The sequence below is a fragment of the Elephas maximus genome, chromosome 14 (assembly GCF_024166365.1).
Source record: "Elephas maximus indicus isolate mEleMax1 chromosome 14, mEleMax1 primary haplotype, whole genome shotgun sequence".
NCBI lineage: Eukaryota > Metazoa > Chordata > Mammalia > Proboscidea > Elephantidae > Elephas > Elephas maximus.
Window position 1 is genome coordinate 94156175 of NC_064832.1, and position 18536 is coordinate 94174710.

Sequence of the window (18536 nt, forward strand, 5' to 3'; positions counted from 1 at the left end):
GGCTGCTGAACAGTCATGCCCCAAGCCTTCTGTTCTTAATAAAAGTCAAACTCAGACATTTTCTGTTAATATGGCCATTACGAATGATTCCTGATCATTACTGAAGACGGGAGGTTATGTGATTCTAGAAATGAGAGCGAAACAGCCCAGTAGATCATCTATTTCCAATTAGAAGTTTCTAGAAGACAGCTCATTCTTGTAGAGAAGGCTTTACACCACTCTGTGTTCAAAGGAACCACAAATTGAGCGGCTATGACTTCTGATTCCTGGTCTTGTCCTGGGGGCCTGCCAAGATAGTAACCGCCGCTCTATTTCCTGGATCCTGGTTCAGGGTTACCAGGCTGTGAAAATCCCTAGAGTAAGCCTCTTTGGGTAAAAATCTTGGTTGTAAGCCCAGCTTGACAGAATGGGTCTTGCCTATAATTTTTGAGTAGCTTTGAAAGCCAAGTGTGATGAGCCCCTTGGAGCGTTGGCGATACCATTTTATTTATGCCCTCTGAGGTGTTCTAAGGAGCCCTGGTGGCAAAAAGGTTAGCGCTCGGCACTAACTGAAAGGTCGGGGGTTCAAAACCATCAGTGGCAGTCTGCTTCTGTAAAGATTACAGCCTTGAAAACCCTATGGGGCAGTTCTACTCCATCCTATGGGGCCGCTATGAGTCAGCTGGATGGCAGTGGAGTTTTTCCCTCTTTAGTCCACCGCCCCACATGACAGGCACGGGCCTCTGCCAGGGCCCACTACTCTTCCTGGCTGCGGAGGCAGCCCCTTGACCATCCATGGGGATAGCAAGCACCCCTCTATGAGGTTTCTGCACTTCACTTCCTGTACCTGCCACTAAATTAATTTTTATCAGACATTTTGAATAAAATTACACCCTCCCTCTTCCATTATGGTGAACGCTAAAAATTACATTTATACACAATTACATTTGCACAAACTCCTATTAACAGCCAAACTCCAGGCCTAAGCTACTGGCCAAAGTCCATTAAAAAAAAAAAGAAGGATATTAAGTAAATTAGTTGAGCTGATTAAAAACACCTTCATCAAAGTAGAACATCGGTGCCAACAATATTGAGTTATCGATTTTTTAAAAAAATAGCAGATGGTCCATTAGCAGGGAAGAAAAGGAATCCCCCCCTCCCTTCCTCTGTCTACTCCCTTCTCTTGGGGGGGGGGAAGAGGGGGAAACTACTGCGCTATCACTGTGGGGAGTGAGGGAGGCAGGGTGATGGAGGTGGGAGGGCGTGGAGGTAAAGGGGGGCCTAGGTCAGGGGCTCACGGAGAAGAAGAGAAATTTCAGGCAGAGTGGGCTGGTGGCCGAGGAGGTGGCTGGTGGCCGAAGGGAGCAGAGGGGCACCTGGGCGGAGCGGCCACCTCCACCCCATCCCGTGGGGCCGGGACCCCGGGCGCAGGGCGCAGGGCGCAGGGCGCAGGGCGCAGGGCGCAGGGCGCAGGGCGCAGGGCGCAGGGCGCAGGGCGCAGGGCGCTCCCGCTCTCGGCCACCAGAGGGCGCCGCCAGGCCGGCGCGGAGGAGGCGGGGCGGAGGCAGCGGGCGGCAGTGTCGGCGGCGGCGCAGCTCTGCTCCGGCGTCCCCGTCCCCGTCCCCGCGCCCACGCGCTGCCCGCCGCTGGGATGCGGCCGCCCGCCCGCCGCCTGGCGCTCCTCGCGCTGCTCGCCGGCTCCCTGGGTAAGTGGTGCCGCTGGCGCACGGGAGAGGCGCGGGCTCCGGGCCGCCCGTCCCCGCCGCGCCCGCAGCGCCCTCTCGCGGCGCCCGCTGGGGCCCGGGACCCCGCCGTCCCCGCCGTCCCCGCCGTCCCCGCCGGCCGGCCCGGGTCTCCCCGCCTCCTTCCGCCCCGACGCGCCGAGGCCGAGGCGCCGCCCGCCCCCACAGGAAGCGCCGAGTCAACGCTCAACTGGAGGAAACTTTGGGAGAAATCCGCGCCCGGCTCTGGGGCGGGGGCTGGGGAACCGCGGCCGGGGGCAAGGGGCCGTAGGCTGGGGCAGGGGGTAGGGGTAGGGACTGGGAATAGAGGCTGGGGCCAGGGGCCGGGAGCTGGGGCAGGGGGCCAGGGCCCGGGGCCGGGAGCTGGGGGGTAGGGAGCTGGAAGGGAGCTGGAGCCAGGGGCTGGGAGCTGGGGGTAGGGAGCTGGAACGGGGCAGGGGGCTGGGGCCAGGGGCCGGGAGCTGGGGGCAGGGGGCCGGGGCCCGGGTCCGGGAGCCCGGGGGTAGGGAGCTGGAAGGGAGCTGGGGCTAGGGGCTGGGAGCTGGGGGTAGGGAGCTGGAACGGGGCAGGGGGCTGGGGCCAGGGGCTGGGAGCTGGGGGGTAGGGAGCTGGAAGGGGGTTGGGGCCAGGGGGTGGGAGCTGGGGGTAAGGGAGCTGGGGGTAAGGGAGCTGGGGGTAAGGGAGCTGGGGGTAAGGGAGCTGGGGGTAGGGGGCTGGGGCCAGGGGTTGGGAACTGGGGGGTAGGGAGCTGGGGGGTAGGGAGCTGGGGGGTAGGGAGCTGGAAGGGGGTTGGGGCCAGGGGCTGGGAGCTGGGAGGTAGGGAGGTAGGGAGCTGGAAGGGGGTTGGGGCCAGGGGCTGGGAGCTGGGGGGTAGGGAGCTGGAAGGGGGTTGGGGCCAGGGGGTGGGAGCTGGGGGTAAGGGAGCTGGGGGTAAGGGAGCTGGAACGGGGCAGGGGGCTGGGGCCAGGGGTTGGGAGCTGGGGGGTAGGGAGCTGGGGGGTAGGGTGCTGGAAGGGGGTTGGGGCCAGGGGCTGGGAGCTGGGAGGTAGGGAGCTGGAAGGGGGTTGGGGCCAGGGGCTGGGAGCTGGGGGTAGGGAGCTGGAAGGGGGTTGGGGCCAGGGGGTGGGAGCTGGGGGTAAGGGAGCTGGGGGTAAGGGAGCTGGGGGTAGGGAGCTGGAACGGGGCAGGGGGCTGGGGCCAGGGGTTGGGAGCTGAGGGTAGGAAGCTGGAACGGGGCAGGGGGCTGGGGCCAGGGGCTGGGAGCAGAGGGTAGGGAGCTGGGGCTTGGGGCCAGGGGCAGGGAGCTGGGGGTAGGGAGCTGGAACGGGACAGGGGGCTGGGGCCAAGGGCTGGGAGCTGAGGGTGGGGAGCTGGGGGGTAGGGAGCTGGAAGGGGGTTGGGGCCAGGGGCTGGGAGCTGGGGGTAAGGGAGCTGGGGGTAAGGGAGCTGGGGGTAAGGGAGCTGGAACGGGGCAGGGGCCTGGGCTGGGACTGGGGGCACAGAGCTAGGGCAGAAGGTTGGGGCCTGGGGCAGGGGGCCGGGAACAGGGGCTAGGGCAGGGGACAGGGACGAGAGCTGGTGCACGGGGTTGCTGGTGCCGGGGCAGGAACAGGGGCAGGAATCAGCCCGCAGGGGAACGCAACCAGGGTGACCCGCACAGCACCTTCCTGCGCCTGGAGAGGTCTGAGCCCCCTCTGGGTATTCTGCTGGGTTGTAAGGAGATGCCTTAGTCCCCAGGGATAAGCAGCCGTTTTGGTGCTACTCCTTGACCACGAGGGAGGATAGGGGTGCCTGCTGGGCCTCAGGGTGGGCCCTAGTGGTGTGGGGGCAGTAGGCTTTCTGAAGTCTTGGGTTTTTGCTGCGAAAACCCCCAAGATCTATGGGGTCTCCTGCTGCCGTCACATCCTTCCCCTTTTTCTTTTCATTCTCCTCAAAGAGCGTTTTCCCCCTTTACCCTAAAACAATGTAATGAAAGTTTAAAGAATCATTGCAGTCGACTTCCGTGATCATCGTTAAAGTTTTAAAGCTTGGGGAAAAAGTATTCCCTTTTCAGTGTTCTCACAGTTACCGTCCTCTAACCCAGACTTTTGTGTTTTCCAGACTGCTAAAAGGCAGTTAGTTCAGGTTTTAGAAATGGCAGAACAGCGCAGTTTACGACAAGACAGCGTTATTATTGCACGTTGCTGTTTTGTTTCCGCCCACCAGACCCTTAACGACCCGCTTTTACTTGGATGTAAACTCTCCAAATAAAGAGCTTATTCAACTCTTGGTAGATCCCTGGCTTTTCTAAAGGTAATCCTATGTGTGGGGCAATGGCGTGAGAGTCATTGGTGATTGTTCACACACGTGATTAATTAAGCAACAGTGTAATTAAGAGATGAGTCGGAATCGACTGGAGGGCAGTGGGTTTGGTTTTTGTTTTTTGAGTAGAGAAGGCTATAATTGACGGTAGGAGCAACTGGACCGGGAGGGAGGTGTGACCTCCTGGTATAAAGAGGCATTGCCCAGTGGCAGCTCTTAGAGGGGACTGGAAGTAGACTGGGTGATCCCCGGCTGTATCAGTTGGCTTGTTGCCTGGGAGTTTTGCAGTAACCAAACGGGGTGGGTGCCAGCTGAAATTGGCCTTCTATTTATGGCACTGTGCTTTGTAATGTTCTGCTGGGCTGTAGTGTTTGTATTTGATGTAGATGATATGTGGGCTGAAGTAGTTTTTATATTGCTGTATCTTTTTTTTTTTTTAACTGCCCTTAAGGGAATATCTGTTCTGTCCAAATTTGATCATCGATTAAAGGATATTCAGAATGAACCGAAATGTCAACACATTTTTAGAGATGTCTGTTAATGGTGGGAAGTTGTCAGAGAAGCACAATAAATAAGACAGAAAACCCATTAAAAGGTCCCGGTGAGACATTTGGGCATTGTGAACTGGCTTTCATGGGTGGTTAAGACAGGAAGCTGTATTCTTTGCTGTCTGAAGTAAATCACAAGGACACTTTATTGAACTCTGCTTGAATGTCGGGAGATGTCTTAGCTGTCTAGTGCTGCTGTAACAGGAATACCACAAATGAGTGGCTTTCGTAACAAATTTATTTTCTCGCAGTTTAGGAGGCTGGAGGTCTAAATTCTGGGTTTCTCTCTGTCAGCTCTTTGAGCTTCTACTCCTGGGCAATCTTCAGGTGGCCTGGCATCTCTCTCCCCCCATCTCTGCTGCTTGCTTAACCTCTTCTGTCTCAAATGAAATTGATTTAAGACACGCCCTACACTAACCCTGTCTCATTAACATAACAAAGACAACCCGGTCCCAAATGGGATTATAACCCCAGGTGTAGAGGCTAGGATTTACAGCACATACTTTGGGGGACACCAAATGAATAAAGATGTGGTTCCTATTCTTTTTTTTTCCTACTCCCAAGGTGCTTGGAAACTTGGAGGCACGTGAAGAATGCTGATAGAAATACCTTAAATACTGTTAAAAAATTTGTCTGATTGTATATAATTTCCATGCAGACTGTAGCGTGTTCAGTTGAGTTTTTAAGAGAAAAACCAATATAGAAAATTTATTTTAAACCCACGTGCGCATACAGATAAAACTCAACTGCAATTTCAGTTCTGGCACCAATTTTAGAATCAGAAGACTTATTCCAGCCTGTGAGCCACCCCTTGTTAGCTGTGTGGCTTTTAGTGGCTCTGAGCCTCCGTTTTCTTGTACGTACAATGGGAGATATGGACTAGATAAAATGCTAGAACTTTGCCATGTTTTAGTTTCGTAGAGTTTTAACGTTGATTGTGTGATAGCAGAGACGAAGGAGCCCTGGTGGCACAGCAGTTAAGTGCTCGGCTGCCAACTAAAAGGTTGGTGGTTGGAACCTACTCAGTGGCTCTGTGGGAGAAAGACCTCTGATATGCTCCCACGGATTACAGCCTAGAAAACCCTGTGAGGCGGTTCTCCTCTTGTCACATGGGGCCTCTGAGTTGGAATTGACCTGAAGGCACTTAACAGCGACAACATAGCAGAGACTGCTGTCTGTCTCTTATCGCTTAAACAAACCCAAACCTGTTGCCGTGGAGTTGATTCCGACTCACAGCGACCCTGTAGGACAGAGTAGAACTGCCTCATAGAGCTTCCAAGGAGCGCCAGGTGGATTCAGACTGCGGACTTCGTGGTTAGCAGCTGTAGCTCTTAACCATTATGCCACCAGGGTTTCCCTGTTGTCTCTTAGTTCCCTCTTTTCCTGATTAGCAAAACTCTTAGGTAAGGTCCTGGATGAGGCGGGGCCTCCTGGATGAGGCGGGGCCTCCTGGATGAGGAGGGGACATAGAGGCATGGTGATAGCGGTGGTAGTGTGACCAGTGAGAAAACATTTCTCCGTGGCTGTTGCAAAAAGAGGTAGCCTATGAGGTAACATGGAGAAATTGTTGGGTAGGACTCCTGGCAAAACAAAACAAAACACCAGTTGCCATTTAGTCCATTCTGACTCATGGTGGCCCCACGTGTGTCAGAGCAGAACTGTGCTCCACAGGGTTTTCAGTGGCTGATATCTTGGAACTGGATCGCCAGGCCTTTCTTCCGAGGCGCCCCTGGACTCCAGCGTCTACCCTTTCAGTTAGCATCTGAGTAAAGTAACCGCTTGTACCACCCAGTGGCTCCTGGTAAAGCTGTTTAAAGGTGGCTGACTCAGCTGGGATTCAGGCCTTTTTGCCCTTCTTTTGCCCTCCTTCCATTACCTATTACCCTATTTTTGTGGGAATAATGTACACATTATATATTTTTTGCCAACTCCACAGCCCACCACCCCCCTATGTTTTTAAGTGTACTATGCCAGGTGTTAAATTTGTGGGCACATAATTTACGTGGGTGCATATTTGTGAAAAAATATGGGATGTGGACCTGATGGCTGGAGCCATAGTGGCCATGTTGTGACCATGAGGTGACCTTGAAGATGAAAGCCAATAGTAAGGCTAGTAGAGCAGAAAGATAGAAGCAGCCTAGGTGCCAGATTGGTGTGGAGCCACCATGCCAGCCCTGGGTCACCTACTTCCAGGCTTGTATTTATTAGGTGAGATAAAAATAAAAGTCTGTCTTGTTTAAGCTTCAGTTGCTTGGGTTTTCTATTATGCAGCCAAGCCTAATCCTAATTGATACATCTTTGGAGAAGCTTATTTGAACCAGTGGTAGAATAATAGGTATTAGCTTCTTACCTTCGTCTGTACTCTGTGTGAGCCAAGGTTGTATTTCTTAACACTTGCCAAAATCAGGGATGGCTTTTCATTCTGAGCTAGGGCTTGCGTAGATGCCTCGCACTGCAGTGAGTCAGAAATTTTAGAGCGGACTTAAGGTTGTTTTCTGGTTTTTGATACTTGTTTTTTAAACTCTGTCTTTCTTTCTGAGGAAACCCTGGTGGTGTAGCAGTTAAGAGTTCAGATGCTAACCAGAAGGTCAGCAGTTCAAATCCACTAGGTGCTCCTTGGAAACCCTGTGGGATAATTCTGCTCTGTCCTAAGGGTCGCTGTGAGTCGGAATTGATGGCAGTGGGTTTTTTTTTTTTTTTTTCCTTTCTGAAGCAGTGCTCAGATGTGACTGGTACAGATTGCAGCTCTCTGGATGATGTCTTTGTTGTCCGGGTAGACCAGGACCCCCGAGTTGGCATGGCCCCTGCATCATGAACTCTTTGCGGGGGAGTCTGCCTGCAGCCCACCACCCAGCTCTGGAGTGTGTGTGGGAGGGGACTGCTTCAAATGGGGGCCCTGGGAGGAAAGGTTCTGACCTTTTATTAACTTCCTCTGAGGCAAGAATTGTGGGTCCTGCATTGAGCAAGTCCTAGTAAGTGACTTCATTTGGGGCATGAAGGGGGCCGGGTTTTTGCTTTTTATTAGAAACCACTTATAAAGCAAACATTCCCCTCGCCGTCAAGTCGATTCTGACTCACAGTGACCCTATAGGACAGGGTTTCCAAGGAGCTGCTGGGGGATTAGAACTGCTGACTTTTTGGTTAGCAGCAAACACTTGACCGCTGCACCACCGGTATAAAGTGTACTTTCCCGGCACAAAGGGACTACTTATGGGAAGTTGGCAGATGTGTGTCTGTTCTCCTGTGGCACTATGTGTTGAAGGAGCTCTGGTGGTGCACACGGTTAAGTGCTCGGCCGCCAACCTAAAGGAAGGAGCCCTGGTAGTGCAGTGGTTAAGCACTCAGCTGCTAACTGAAAGGTCGACGGTTCAAACCTACCCAGTGTCTCCGTGTGATAAAGACATGGTGATCTGCTCCTGTAAAGATGACAGCCTAGAAAACCCTATGGGGCAGTTCTCCCCTGTCACATGGGGCTGCTGTGAGTTGGAATGAAATTGACAGCACGCCACGACAACAAGAATCTGTAAGATGGAGTGACTGGTTGGATACAGCAGGGTGAGAGAAAAGGTGTGTCAAAGATGACTCCTAGATTCCCGTCAGAAACTGTGGGCTGCGTATTGGAGCGCCTCACTGACTTAGGCACTTGTGGAGGTGGACCAGGCTTGTAAAAAATTTTACTTTTGACTTTAAAGGATGGTGAGGATGACAAGTAGTTTTGGGCACGTTGAGCTGGCTGCACATGAGGTACTCAGGTGCTGTGTACGGTGGGTAGGTCAGCAGGTGTGGAGCTCAGAGGAGGGACATCTGGGGTCATGACAGCAGGTGGTAAGGAGCCCTGGTAGCGCAGTGGTTAAGCACGCAGCTGCTAACTGAAAGATGGGTAGTTGGAACACACTCAGTGGCTCCGTGAGGGACAGACTGGGTAATTTGTTTCTATAAAGATTAAAAAATAAATAAATAAAGATTAGAGCCTAGAAAACCCTCTGGGGCAATTCTGCTCTGTCACATGGAGTCCGTATGAGTCGGAATCGACTTGACAGCCCCTAACAACAATGACAACACTAGGTGGCAATTTGAGTAGATCTTTTTTTCTTCTTAAAGAAGAGAACCTTGACTGACACAATAACTTCATTTCAGCTTTTATTCCAAGGGGCTCCGGTGGTGCAGTGGTTAAGAGTTCGGCTGCTGACCAAAAGATTGGCGGTTCTAATCCACCAGCTGCCCTTGGAAACTCCGAGGCAATTCTACTCTGTCCTAGAGTGTTACTCTGAGTTGGAATCAACTTGATGGCAACAGGTTTTTTTTTTTTTTTAATTCAAAACGTGTGTGTGCCAAGGACTCGGGGAAGAAGGCAATCTTTCTTTGCACGATGTAAAGTTGCAGAGTTCACCGACGACAACAGGATGATTAAAGGTGTCATCCGGTAAGATTGAACTGTATCTCAAGTAGAGCAGTGCCATTTTCTCCTATGAATATGACTTATTTCCACTTCTTAGAGAATATTTTATGAAACTTATATAAAAGGTAATATATTTCAGTTTCCATCATTGCTTCCTGTAAGAAGCTCAAGGCTATTTATACGTCACGTTGAATTTATCTTCTCCAGATCCTTGAGGATGGATATTGGGAGCCTGTTCTTAGTTTATGAGATGAAGGAAGCTAAATTGCCAAGATCTGTTGCGTAAATAGCTCCATTCGTCCCCGAGTTCCGTCTCGCTGCCCTTCCCAGTGTTTCTCAAATGTTTGCATGCTGGAGACTTACCTTGGGGCCTGACAGAATTGTCCGTTCGTTAAAATGCAGATTCCTACCTCCCACCTCCAGAGGTTTAGATTCGGAAAGTCCAAGATGAAACCTGTGGCTTTGTATTTTTGGTCCCCAGGTGAGCTATGTGGAAAGGCCAGTGTGAGAACCCCTGTCCAGGTTGCAGTAGGCCCAGGGATAAACTACAGTTATTACTGGATTATCTTTGTGCTCGTAAATATTGGTAAAGGAGCCTTGGTGCAGTGTTAGTGCTTGGCTGCTGACCGAAAGGTTAGCGGTTCAAACCCACCCAGTAGCTCTGATGGAGACAGACGTGGTGATCCTGTAAAGATCACAGTCAAGAAAACCACATGGGGCAGTTTACTGTGTCGCATGGGGCCCTGTGATTAGGAATGGACTCCACAGCACACAGCAGCAACAACAACAACAAATACCAGTAGGATATAAACATGACCAGTGGTTGCTTTTGTCTTTAAGATGAAATAAGGAACTGCTTTGGAGATAGCTAAGTGTGGAATTGTGGCCTGATTTTTGCCAATGAGGCATTTTGTTCACTTGGGAATAGAAGCAGAACGCCCATAACTCAAAAACTAAGAAGTTCCTGACTCATTCGGTGGGTTTTCACATGCTTCTGGAGAGACTGTAGTCTGTGGAGTGTAAGACTTAGAGGGGGAGAGAAGTAGATTGTTAGAACAAAGGTTTGTTGACAGTAGACACATAAGTTCCCAAAGGAGTTAGAAAGTCTCCAGCTGTGTATACAATCATAAGTCAGAATGGAACCCCGACTCACAACTGGGTCCCATCCAATGACTCTGTCGTAAGTCGGTTCTGATGTAGGTCAAATACTTCTCTTTATTTTATTTTTTTAGGTTTCATTATTACTGCCTTTTATTATCAGTATCTTTATAAATCTGATCTTTGTCTTTGAACATGTGGGAGTGAACATCTGAGAAGGATCACATTGTGTGCTGCGACATTGTATGAGGTACATGTTACTAACGGTAAGACGTACCAAAAAGGAAAAAAAAAGGACAGTCATAAGTGTGGTTCATCCTAACTTGATTATGACGTACGTTTAGGATGCCTGTACCGTAGGTCAAAGTATACAGACAACGCTGCTTAAAAAACCCACTTGTTGTAGTAGATAGATACTTAAAAGTTAAGTGCAAATTTCATGCTTTTAAATTGCACCTGACAGTTAACTGTTCAATACTACATGTGCAATTTAAAGGAAGTATTAAAACAAAACAGCCAGCTGCCATTGAGTTGACTCTGACTCGTGACAACCCAGACCCCATGTGTTTGGGTAGACCTACACTCCATAGGTTTTCAGTGGCTGTGATCTTTCAAAAGGAGATTACCAGGCCTTTCTTCCAAGGTGCCTGAGTGGATTTGAACTTCTAACCTTTGGGTTAGTAGCTGAGCACTTAGCCATTTACGCTACCATGGGACTCCAAAACCAGTTGTTGCTGAGTCAGTTCCGACTCAGAATGATGCAGATGGTTGATGTGCTTGGCCCCTAACTGAAAGGTTGGAGGTTTGAGTTTACCTAGAGGTGCCTCGGAAGAAAGACCTGGTGATCTGCTTTTGAAAATCAGCCATTGAAAACCGTGTGGAGCACAGTTCTGACACCCAAGAGGTTGCCAGAGGAGGTATCGTTGGGTGATGTTGCATCAAGTCTCACTCATAGCGAGCCCAGATTACAGTAGAACTGCCTTATAGGATTTTTGAGGCTGTAGACTTTATGACTCGATGGCACTGGGTTTTTTTTTAGTCTTTATGAAAGCAGATTGCCAGGTCTTTTCTCCCTCAGAACAGCCGGTGGGTTTGAATCTCTGGCCTTTTGGTTATAGCTGAGTGCTTAACCACTGCACCACCAGGGCTCCTTGAAGGAAGTATGTTGTTGTAAGCTACCGTCAAGTTTGCCCCAACTCTTAACAACTGCATATATAACAGAACGAAGAAGCATCGCCCGGTCCTACACCATCCTCATAATCGTTGCTATGTTTGAGCCCATTGCTGAAGCCACTGTATTAATCCGTCTCCTTGAGAGTTGTCTCTTTTTTTGCTGACCCTCTACTTTATCCAAAAGAAGCATCTTAGTCATCTAGTGCTGCCGTAATAGATACCACAAGTGGATGGCTTTACAAAGAGAAATTTATTTTCTCGGTTTAGTAGGCTAGAAGGCCAAATTCAGGGCATCCGCTCCAGAGGAAGGCCTTCTCTCTCTGGCGGCTCTGGAGGTAGGTCCTTCTCATCAGTCTTTCTCTGTGCTAGGGCCTTCTGTGCTCAGGAACCCTGGGTCCAAAGGGTGTGCTCTGCTCGGGTGCTTCTTTCTTGGTGGTATGAGGTCCCCAACTCTCTGCTTGCTTCCCTTTCTTTTCATCTCTCGTAAGATAAAAGGTGATGCAGACCATACCCCAGGGAAACTCCATTTACATTGGGTCAGAGATGTGACCTTAGTAAGGGCCTTACAATCCCACCCTAATCCTCTTTAACATACAATTACAACCACAAAATGGAGGACAACCACACAGTAGTGGGCATCACGGCCTAACCAACTTGACATATTTTTTGGGAACACAGTTCAGTCCATGACAGGGACTATATGAAGTACTAATTTTCTTACGCTTGAATATTTATTCTCTGCTCCTCTTCAGAGTATTCTGTAGTATGTGTGTGACTGGGGATTTTTCTGACCCCACTGAATCTCTTTCCCCAAAACCCTGTTTGAGTTGGAATTTTCTTTTTTTTTTATTGTGCGTTGAGTCAAAGTTTATAGTTCAGGTCAGTTTCTCATATAAAATCTTATACACTCCTTGTTACGTGACCCTAGTTGCTCTCCCTACAATGCGACAGCACGCTCTTCCTCTCCACCCGGTATTTCCCGTGTCCATTCAACCAGCTCCTGTCCCCCTCTGCCTTCTCATCTCACCTCCGGACAGGAGCTGTCCACATAGTCTCATGTGTCTACTTGAGCTAAGAAACACTCTTGACCAGTATCAGTTTAGTCTTATAGTCCGGTCCAATCTTTGAAGAGTTGGCTTTGGGAATGGTTTTAGTTCTGGGCTAACAGAGAGTCTGGGGGCCACGTCCTCTGGGGTCCCTCCAATCTCAGTCAGACCATTAAGTCTGGTCTTTTTACTAGAATTTGAGGTCTGCATCCTGCTTTTCTCCTGCTCCATCAGGGATTCTCTGTTGTGTTCCCTGTCAGGGCAGTCATTGGTGGTAGCCGGCACCATCTAGTTCTTCTGGTCTCCGGCTGATGGAGTCTCTGGCTTATGTGGCCCTTTCTGTCTCTTGGGCTCATATTTTCCTTGTGTCTTTTGTGTTCTTCATTCTCCTTTGCTCCAGGTGGGTTGAGACAAATTGATGCATCTCATATGGCTGCTTCCCAGCTTTTAAGACCCCAGGCGCCACTCACCAAAGTGGGATGTGGAATGTTTTCTTAATATGCTTTGTTATACCATTTGACCTAGGTGTCCCCTGAAACCATGGTTGCCAGATCCCCGCCCCTGCTACTCTGTCCCTGGAAGTGTTTGGTTGTGTTCAGGAAACTTCTTAGCTTTTGGTTTAGTCCAGTTGTGCTGACTTCCCCTGTGTTGTGTGTTGTCCTTCCTTTCACCTAAAATAATTGGAATTTTCTTGTTTTCGTATTCCGATTGGTTTGTTCAAGTGACCCACCAGGAGTCAGAGTTCTTCTGTGCTCAGGCTGGTGGAGGCTCTGGTTTCTGTGGTCCATTAGTTCTTTGGACTAATATTTTCTTTTTTTTGTTGTCCTCCTTTGCTATGAATGTGCTGGGGCCTGTAAATGTATCTTAGATGGCTGCTCCCAAACTTTTTTAAGACCCCAGAGGCTGCTCACCAAAGTAAGATGTAGAACACCATCTTTTTTTTTTTTTTTCACAGTTATGGGTTTTATTAGAGAAGTAACAGGTTACAATTCAGGATCAGGAATGACTCAGGATACAGTTCTTCAATCAGGACAGCTTCTTCTCAGCCATGTTTGCAGGCAGGCCTCTCTCTTGGCCCTTGGCTCCTTGACCCTTCGGTCCGTCGGCCTGGTCTCTGCCCTGCTTGGGCAAGTGTTACAAAGCTCTTTAGCTCTGCCAGTAAGTGCCCAGAGGCACCCTACTCTGCCCGGAAGCCTCCTGCCCAAAGACTCTTAGCTCTCACTTTGTAGCAGCTTTGTTCCATTGCCTGGAAGGCCCGCTGTACAATCTTGTGCTGATCTCTTAGTTCTCGCTGCTCACGCTGCTGCTGCTATTGCCGCACAATCTTTTGTGGACTTCAGTGTTATAGTTCTCTCTGTCTCCTGGGTTTAGGAGACCTCACGGACCCCAGGTCCAAAGTACACACTCCACTCCTGGCTTTTCTTTTTTTTCTTTTTTATAATAATTTTTATTGAGCTTTAAGTGAACGTTTACAAATCAAGTCAGTCTGTCACATATAAGCTTATATACACCTTACTCCTTACTCCCCCTTGCTCTCCCCCTAATGAGTCAGCCCTTCCAGTCTCTCCTTTCGTGACAATTTTGCCAGTTTCTAACCCTCTCTACCCTCCTATCTCCCCGCCAGACAGGAGATGCCAACACAGTCTCAAGTGTCCACCTGATACAAGTAGCTCACTCTTCATCAGCATCTCTCTCCTACCCATTGTCCAGTCCCTTCCATGTCTGATGAGTTGTCTTCGGGAATGGTTCCTGTCCTGTGCCGACAGAAGGTTTGGGGACCATGACTGCCGGGATTCCTCTAGTCTCAGTCAGACCATTAAGTCTGGTCTTTCTATGAGAATTTGGGGTCTGCATCCCACTGATCTCCTGCTCCCTCAGGGGTTCTGTGTTGTGCTCCCTGTCAGGGCAGTCATCGGTTGTGGCCGGGCACCATCTAGTTCTTCTGGTCTCAGGATGATGTAAGTTTCTGGTTCATGTGGCCCTTTCTGTCTCTTGGGCTCATAGTTATCGTGTGACCTTGGTGTTCTTCATTCTCCTTTGCTCCAGGTGGGTTGAGACCGATTGATGCATCTTAAAAAAAAAAAAAATATGGCCGCTTATTAGCATTTAAGACCCCAGACTCCACATTTTAAAGTGGGATGCAGAATGTTTTCATAATAGAATTATTTTGCCAATTGACTTAGAAGTCCCCTTAAGCCATAGTCCCCAAACCCCCGCCCTTGCTCCACTGACCTTTGAAGCGTTCAGTTTATCCCGGAAACTTCTTTGCTTTTGGTCCAGTCCAATTGAGCTGACCTTCCGTGTATTGAGTATTGTCCTTCCCTTCACCTAAAGTAGTTCTTATCTACTAACTAAACACTAAATAACCCTCTCCCACCCTCCCTCCCTCCCCACCTCGTAACCACAAAAGTATGTGTTCTTCTCAGTTTATACTATTTCTCAAGATCTTATAATAGTGTTCTTATACAATATTTGTCCTTTTGCCTCTGACTCATTTCGCTCAGCATAATGCCTTCCAGGTTCCTCCATGTCATGAAATGTTTCACCGATTCGTCACAGTTCTTTATCGATGCGTAGTATTCCATTGTGTGAATATACCACAATTTATTTAACCATTCATCTGTTGATGGACACCTTGTTTGCTTCCAGCTTTTTGCTATCGTAAACAGAGCTGCAGTAAACATGGGTGTGCATATATCTGTTCGTGTGAAGGTTCTTATTTCTCTAGGGTATATTCCGAGGAGTGGGATTTCTGGGTTGTATGGTAGTTCTATTTCTAACTTTTTAAGAAAATGCCAGATAGATTTCCAAAGTGGTTGTACCATTTGACATTCCCACCAGCAGTGTATAAGAGTTCCAATCTCTCGGCAGCCTCTCCAACATTTGTTATTTTGTGTTTTTTGGATTAATGCCAGCCTTGTTGGAGTGAGATGGAATCTCATCGTAGTTTTAATTTGCATTTCTCTAATGGCTAATGATCGAGAGCATTTCCTCATGTATCTGTTAGCTGCCTGAATATCTTCTTTAGTGAAGTGTGTGTTCATATCCTTTGCCCACTTCTTGATTGGGTTGTTTGTCTTTTTGTGGTTGAGTTTTAACAGAATCATATAGATTTTAGAGATCAGGCACTGGTTGGAGATGTCATAGCTGAAAATTCTTTCCCAATCTGTAGGTGGTCTTTTTACTCTTTTGGTGAAGTCTTTAGATGAGCATAGGTGTTTGATTTTTAGGAGCTCCCAGTTATCTGGTTTCTGTTCGTCATTTTTGGTAATGTTTTGTATTCTGTTCGTGCCTTGTATTAGGGCTCCTAAGGTTGTCCCTATTTTTTCTTCCATGATCTTTATCGTTTTAGTCTTTAAGTTTAGGTCTTTGATCCACTTGGAGTTAGTTTTTGTGCATGGTGTGAGGTATGGGTCCTGTTTCATTTTTTGCAAATGGGTATCCAGTTATGCCAGCACCGTTTGTTGAAAAGACTATCTTTTCCCCAATTAACTGACACTGGGCCTTTGTCAAATATCAGCTGCTCGTATATGGATGGATTTATATCTGGGTTCTCAATTCTGTTCCATTGGTCTATGTGCCTGTTGTTGTACCAGTACCAGGCTGTTCTGACTACTGTGGCTGTATGATATGTTCTAAAATCAGGTAGAGTGAGGCCTCCCACTTTCTTCTGTAGAACACCATCTTTATGAACTGTTGTATCAGTTGATCTAGGTGTCTTCCGAGACCCTGGTCCCCAGCCCTCAGCCCCAGCACCTTGGTCCCTCAAAATGTTTGGTTGTGTCTAGGAAGTTTCCACGTTTGCCTTGGTCAAGTTGTGCTGACTTCCCCTGTATGGTGTGTTGTCTTTCCCTTCACTAAAGCTGACATTTGTCTACTCTCTAGTGATTTCTCCCCTCTATCCCTCCCTACCCTTGTAACCACCAAAGATTGTTTTTTTCTGTGTGTAAACCTTTTCTTAGAAACCCTGGTGGTGTAGTGGTTAAGTGCTATGGCTGCTAACAGAAAGGCCAGCAGTTCAAATCCACTGGGTGCTCCTTGGAAACGCTATGGGGCAGTTGTACTCTGTCCTATAGGATCACTATGAGTCGGAATCGACTTGACAGCAATGGGTTTGGTTTTGTTTTTGTTTCTAAAGCTTTTCTTGAGTTTTTATCATAGTGGTCTTACCTTAGACTTCTCGGATACCAAACTGAGTTTGGCCAATGTCTGCTCACCCTTTTTTTATTTTCCGGCTTGGTGAATGGCACCCCAGTCTACCTAGTCACTCAGATCCGAGCCCCAGACATCGCATCCGCTCGGCCCTCTCACTCACCAACCTGTCTAGACTCTGCCTGCCCCGCTCTGCCCACCCGTGCAACCTCTGAGCCTGTAGATTCCTAATGATTCCTCTTGCTTACAGCCCCCCCTCCACCCGCCCTGCATGCCCTGGCCTTGCTGCGTCTTATCTTGTTAACCAGTTGCCAGTTAAGTTGGTTCGACTCATGACGATCCCATGTATGTCAGAGTAAAAGTGAGCTCCACGGGGTTTTCGATGGCTGATTTTTCAGACGTAGATTGCCAGGCCTTTCTTCTGAGGCATCTGGGTGGACTTGAACCTCCAGCCTTTCGGTTAGCAGCTGAGCCTATTAACTGTTTGCCTGCCTGCAGTGCTTCCTAGCTGGTCCGCTGTGTGCCCTTTTGTTTTGGTCCCTCCCTCCACAGCCCACCCCATGTGCTACCTCGAGAAATCTCTCTAAGGCGTGAATTCCAACATGGCACTCTCCTCAGAAAGCTTTCACAGCACTCAGAACAGAAGTAGACTCCTGCACACTAACGGCTTTTGTGATAGGCCCCTGCCACCAGCTGCCTCATCTTCGTCCTGGTCACCCCCCCCACCCCCAGATGTCCATGCCCTGGAACATGGTTGTTGCAGGCCTTGGGTGGGGGTGAGTAAAAGCCTGTTTCCAGGCCCCTTGCCTTTGTGCCTGGAATCGCTGTTGTTGTTGGGTGCTGCTGAGTCAATTTCAACCCCTGGTGACACCATGTGGCAGAGTAGAACTGCCCCATAGGGTTTCCTAGGGTGTAATCTTCATGAGAGCAGATCGCCGGGTCTTTCTCTCATAGAGTCGCTGGCGGATTAGGACTGTCAGCCTTGTGGCTAGCAGCCGAGCGCTTAAGCGTCACCAGGGCTCCTGTCAAAGCAGTGTTGTTGTCAGGTGCTTTCAACACGATTCCAACTCGTAGTGACCCCACGTGACAGAGTAGAGCTGCCTCATAGGGTTTCCTAGGCTGACATCTTTACAGGAGCAGATGGCCAGGTCTTTCCCTGCTGAACCACTAGGTAGATTTGAACCACTCACCTTTCAGTTAGCAGCCGAGTGCCTAACCGTTTTGCCACCAGGGCTCCTTGCTGCCCGCAGTTTACCCCTCAAGCGTCTGTATGAGCTTCTCCACGCCCTGCCTCCCTCCTGTGGGAAGCGCCCTTCCCCCCCTCCGCCTGGGTCCACTCCCTGCACCCCAGGCACCCCATCAGCCAGCCTACAGAACCCCACCTCTACACGTGCCTCTTGGCTGCCAGGCTTGTTGCTCCTGGTAGGCTGTAAGCTCTTGGGGAGCTGCTTCTTCATCTTCCCACCCGGCCCCTAGCGCACGTGTGGTATGGCACACACACGCGCGTGCGCACACACACACACGGTGATTCTTGGATTGTTGGCTGAACAGATGAAAATACGAATGAATAACAATGAGAACAGTAGCTGCTGACACCTAAAGCACCTACCGTGTGCGGCCCAGTTCTGAGGGCATCACACATGCTCCGTTCTACCCCTCAGCCACCATGTGGGGTGGGCTCTGTCACTGTCCTCTGTCTGGGGGTGGCCCAGATGAGGGTTTAGTGGACATGTCTGAGGAGCCCACAGGATGACAGAGAGGCAGGCTCTGCCCCCTATGGCTGGGCCTTGGGCGTGTTTGTTTCTGTTTCCTCAGCTGCCGTGGATTAGGCTCAAAGCACGTAATTGGAAATAAGTAGATTGGATGTGGGCCGTGTATCCTGCAGCCTAAGGCCCCCCTCCCCCGCCCCCCGAGAACCCGGAACAAAACCCAGAAAACACCAGGGAGGGCCAGACCGGAGTCCGCCGGCTGAGGTGTTGTGGGGAGCGCTGAGGAGGACGTTTTGTAAGTAGGTCACAGGAAAGGAAGTCAAGCCCCAAAAGCTTCTTCCCACGGTGTCCAGGGCTGGGCACCAGGGTGTCCCCCTGTACAGTTTATG

At 49.8% G+C, this 18536-nt stretch overlaps 1 protein-coding gene across 1 annotated transcript in view; it reads left to right on the plus strand.

The window, feature by feature from the left end:
• The first annotated feature begins 1545 nt into the window (after window positions 1-1545).
• The window catches only part of B3GLCT (beta 3-glucosyltransferase), a 133849-nt gene continuing 116858 nt past the window's right edge, over window positions 1546-18536 (plus strand). The window contains exon 1 of the mRNA XM_049853271.1: window positions 1546-1685. Within this exon, the coding sequence (XP_049709228.1) occupies window positions 1631-1685 (55 nt within the window). The 5' untranslated portion in view covers window positions 1546-1630. The remainder of the gene's footprint in view (window positions 1686-18536) is intronic.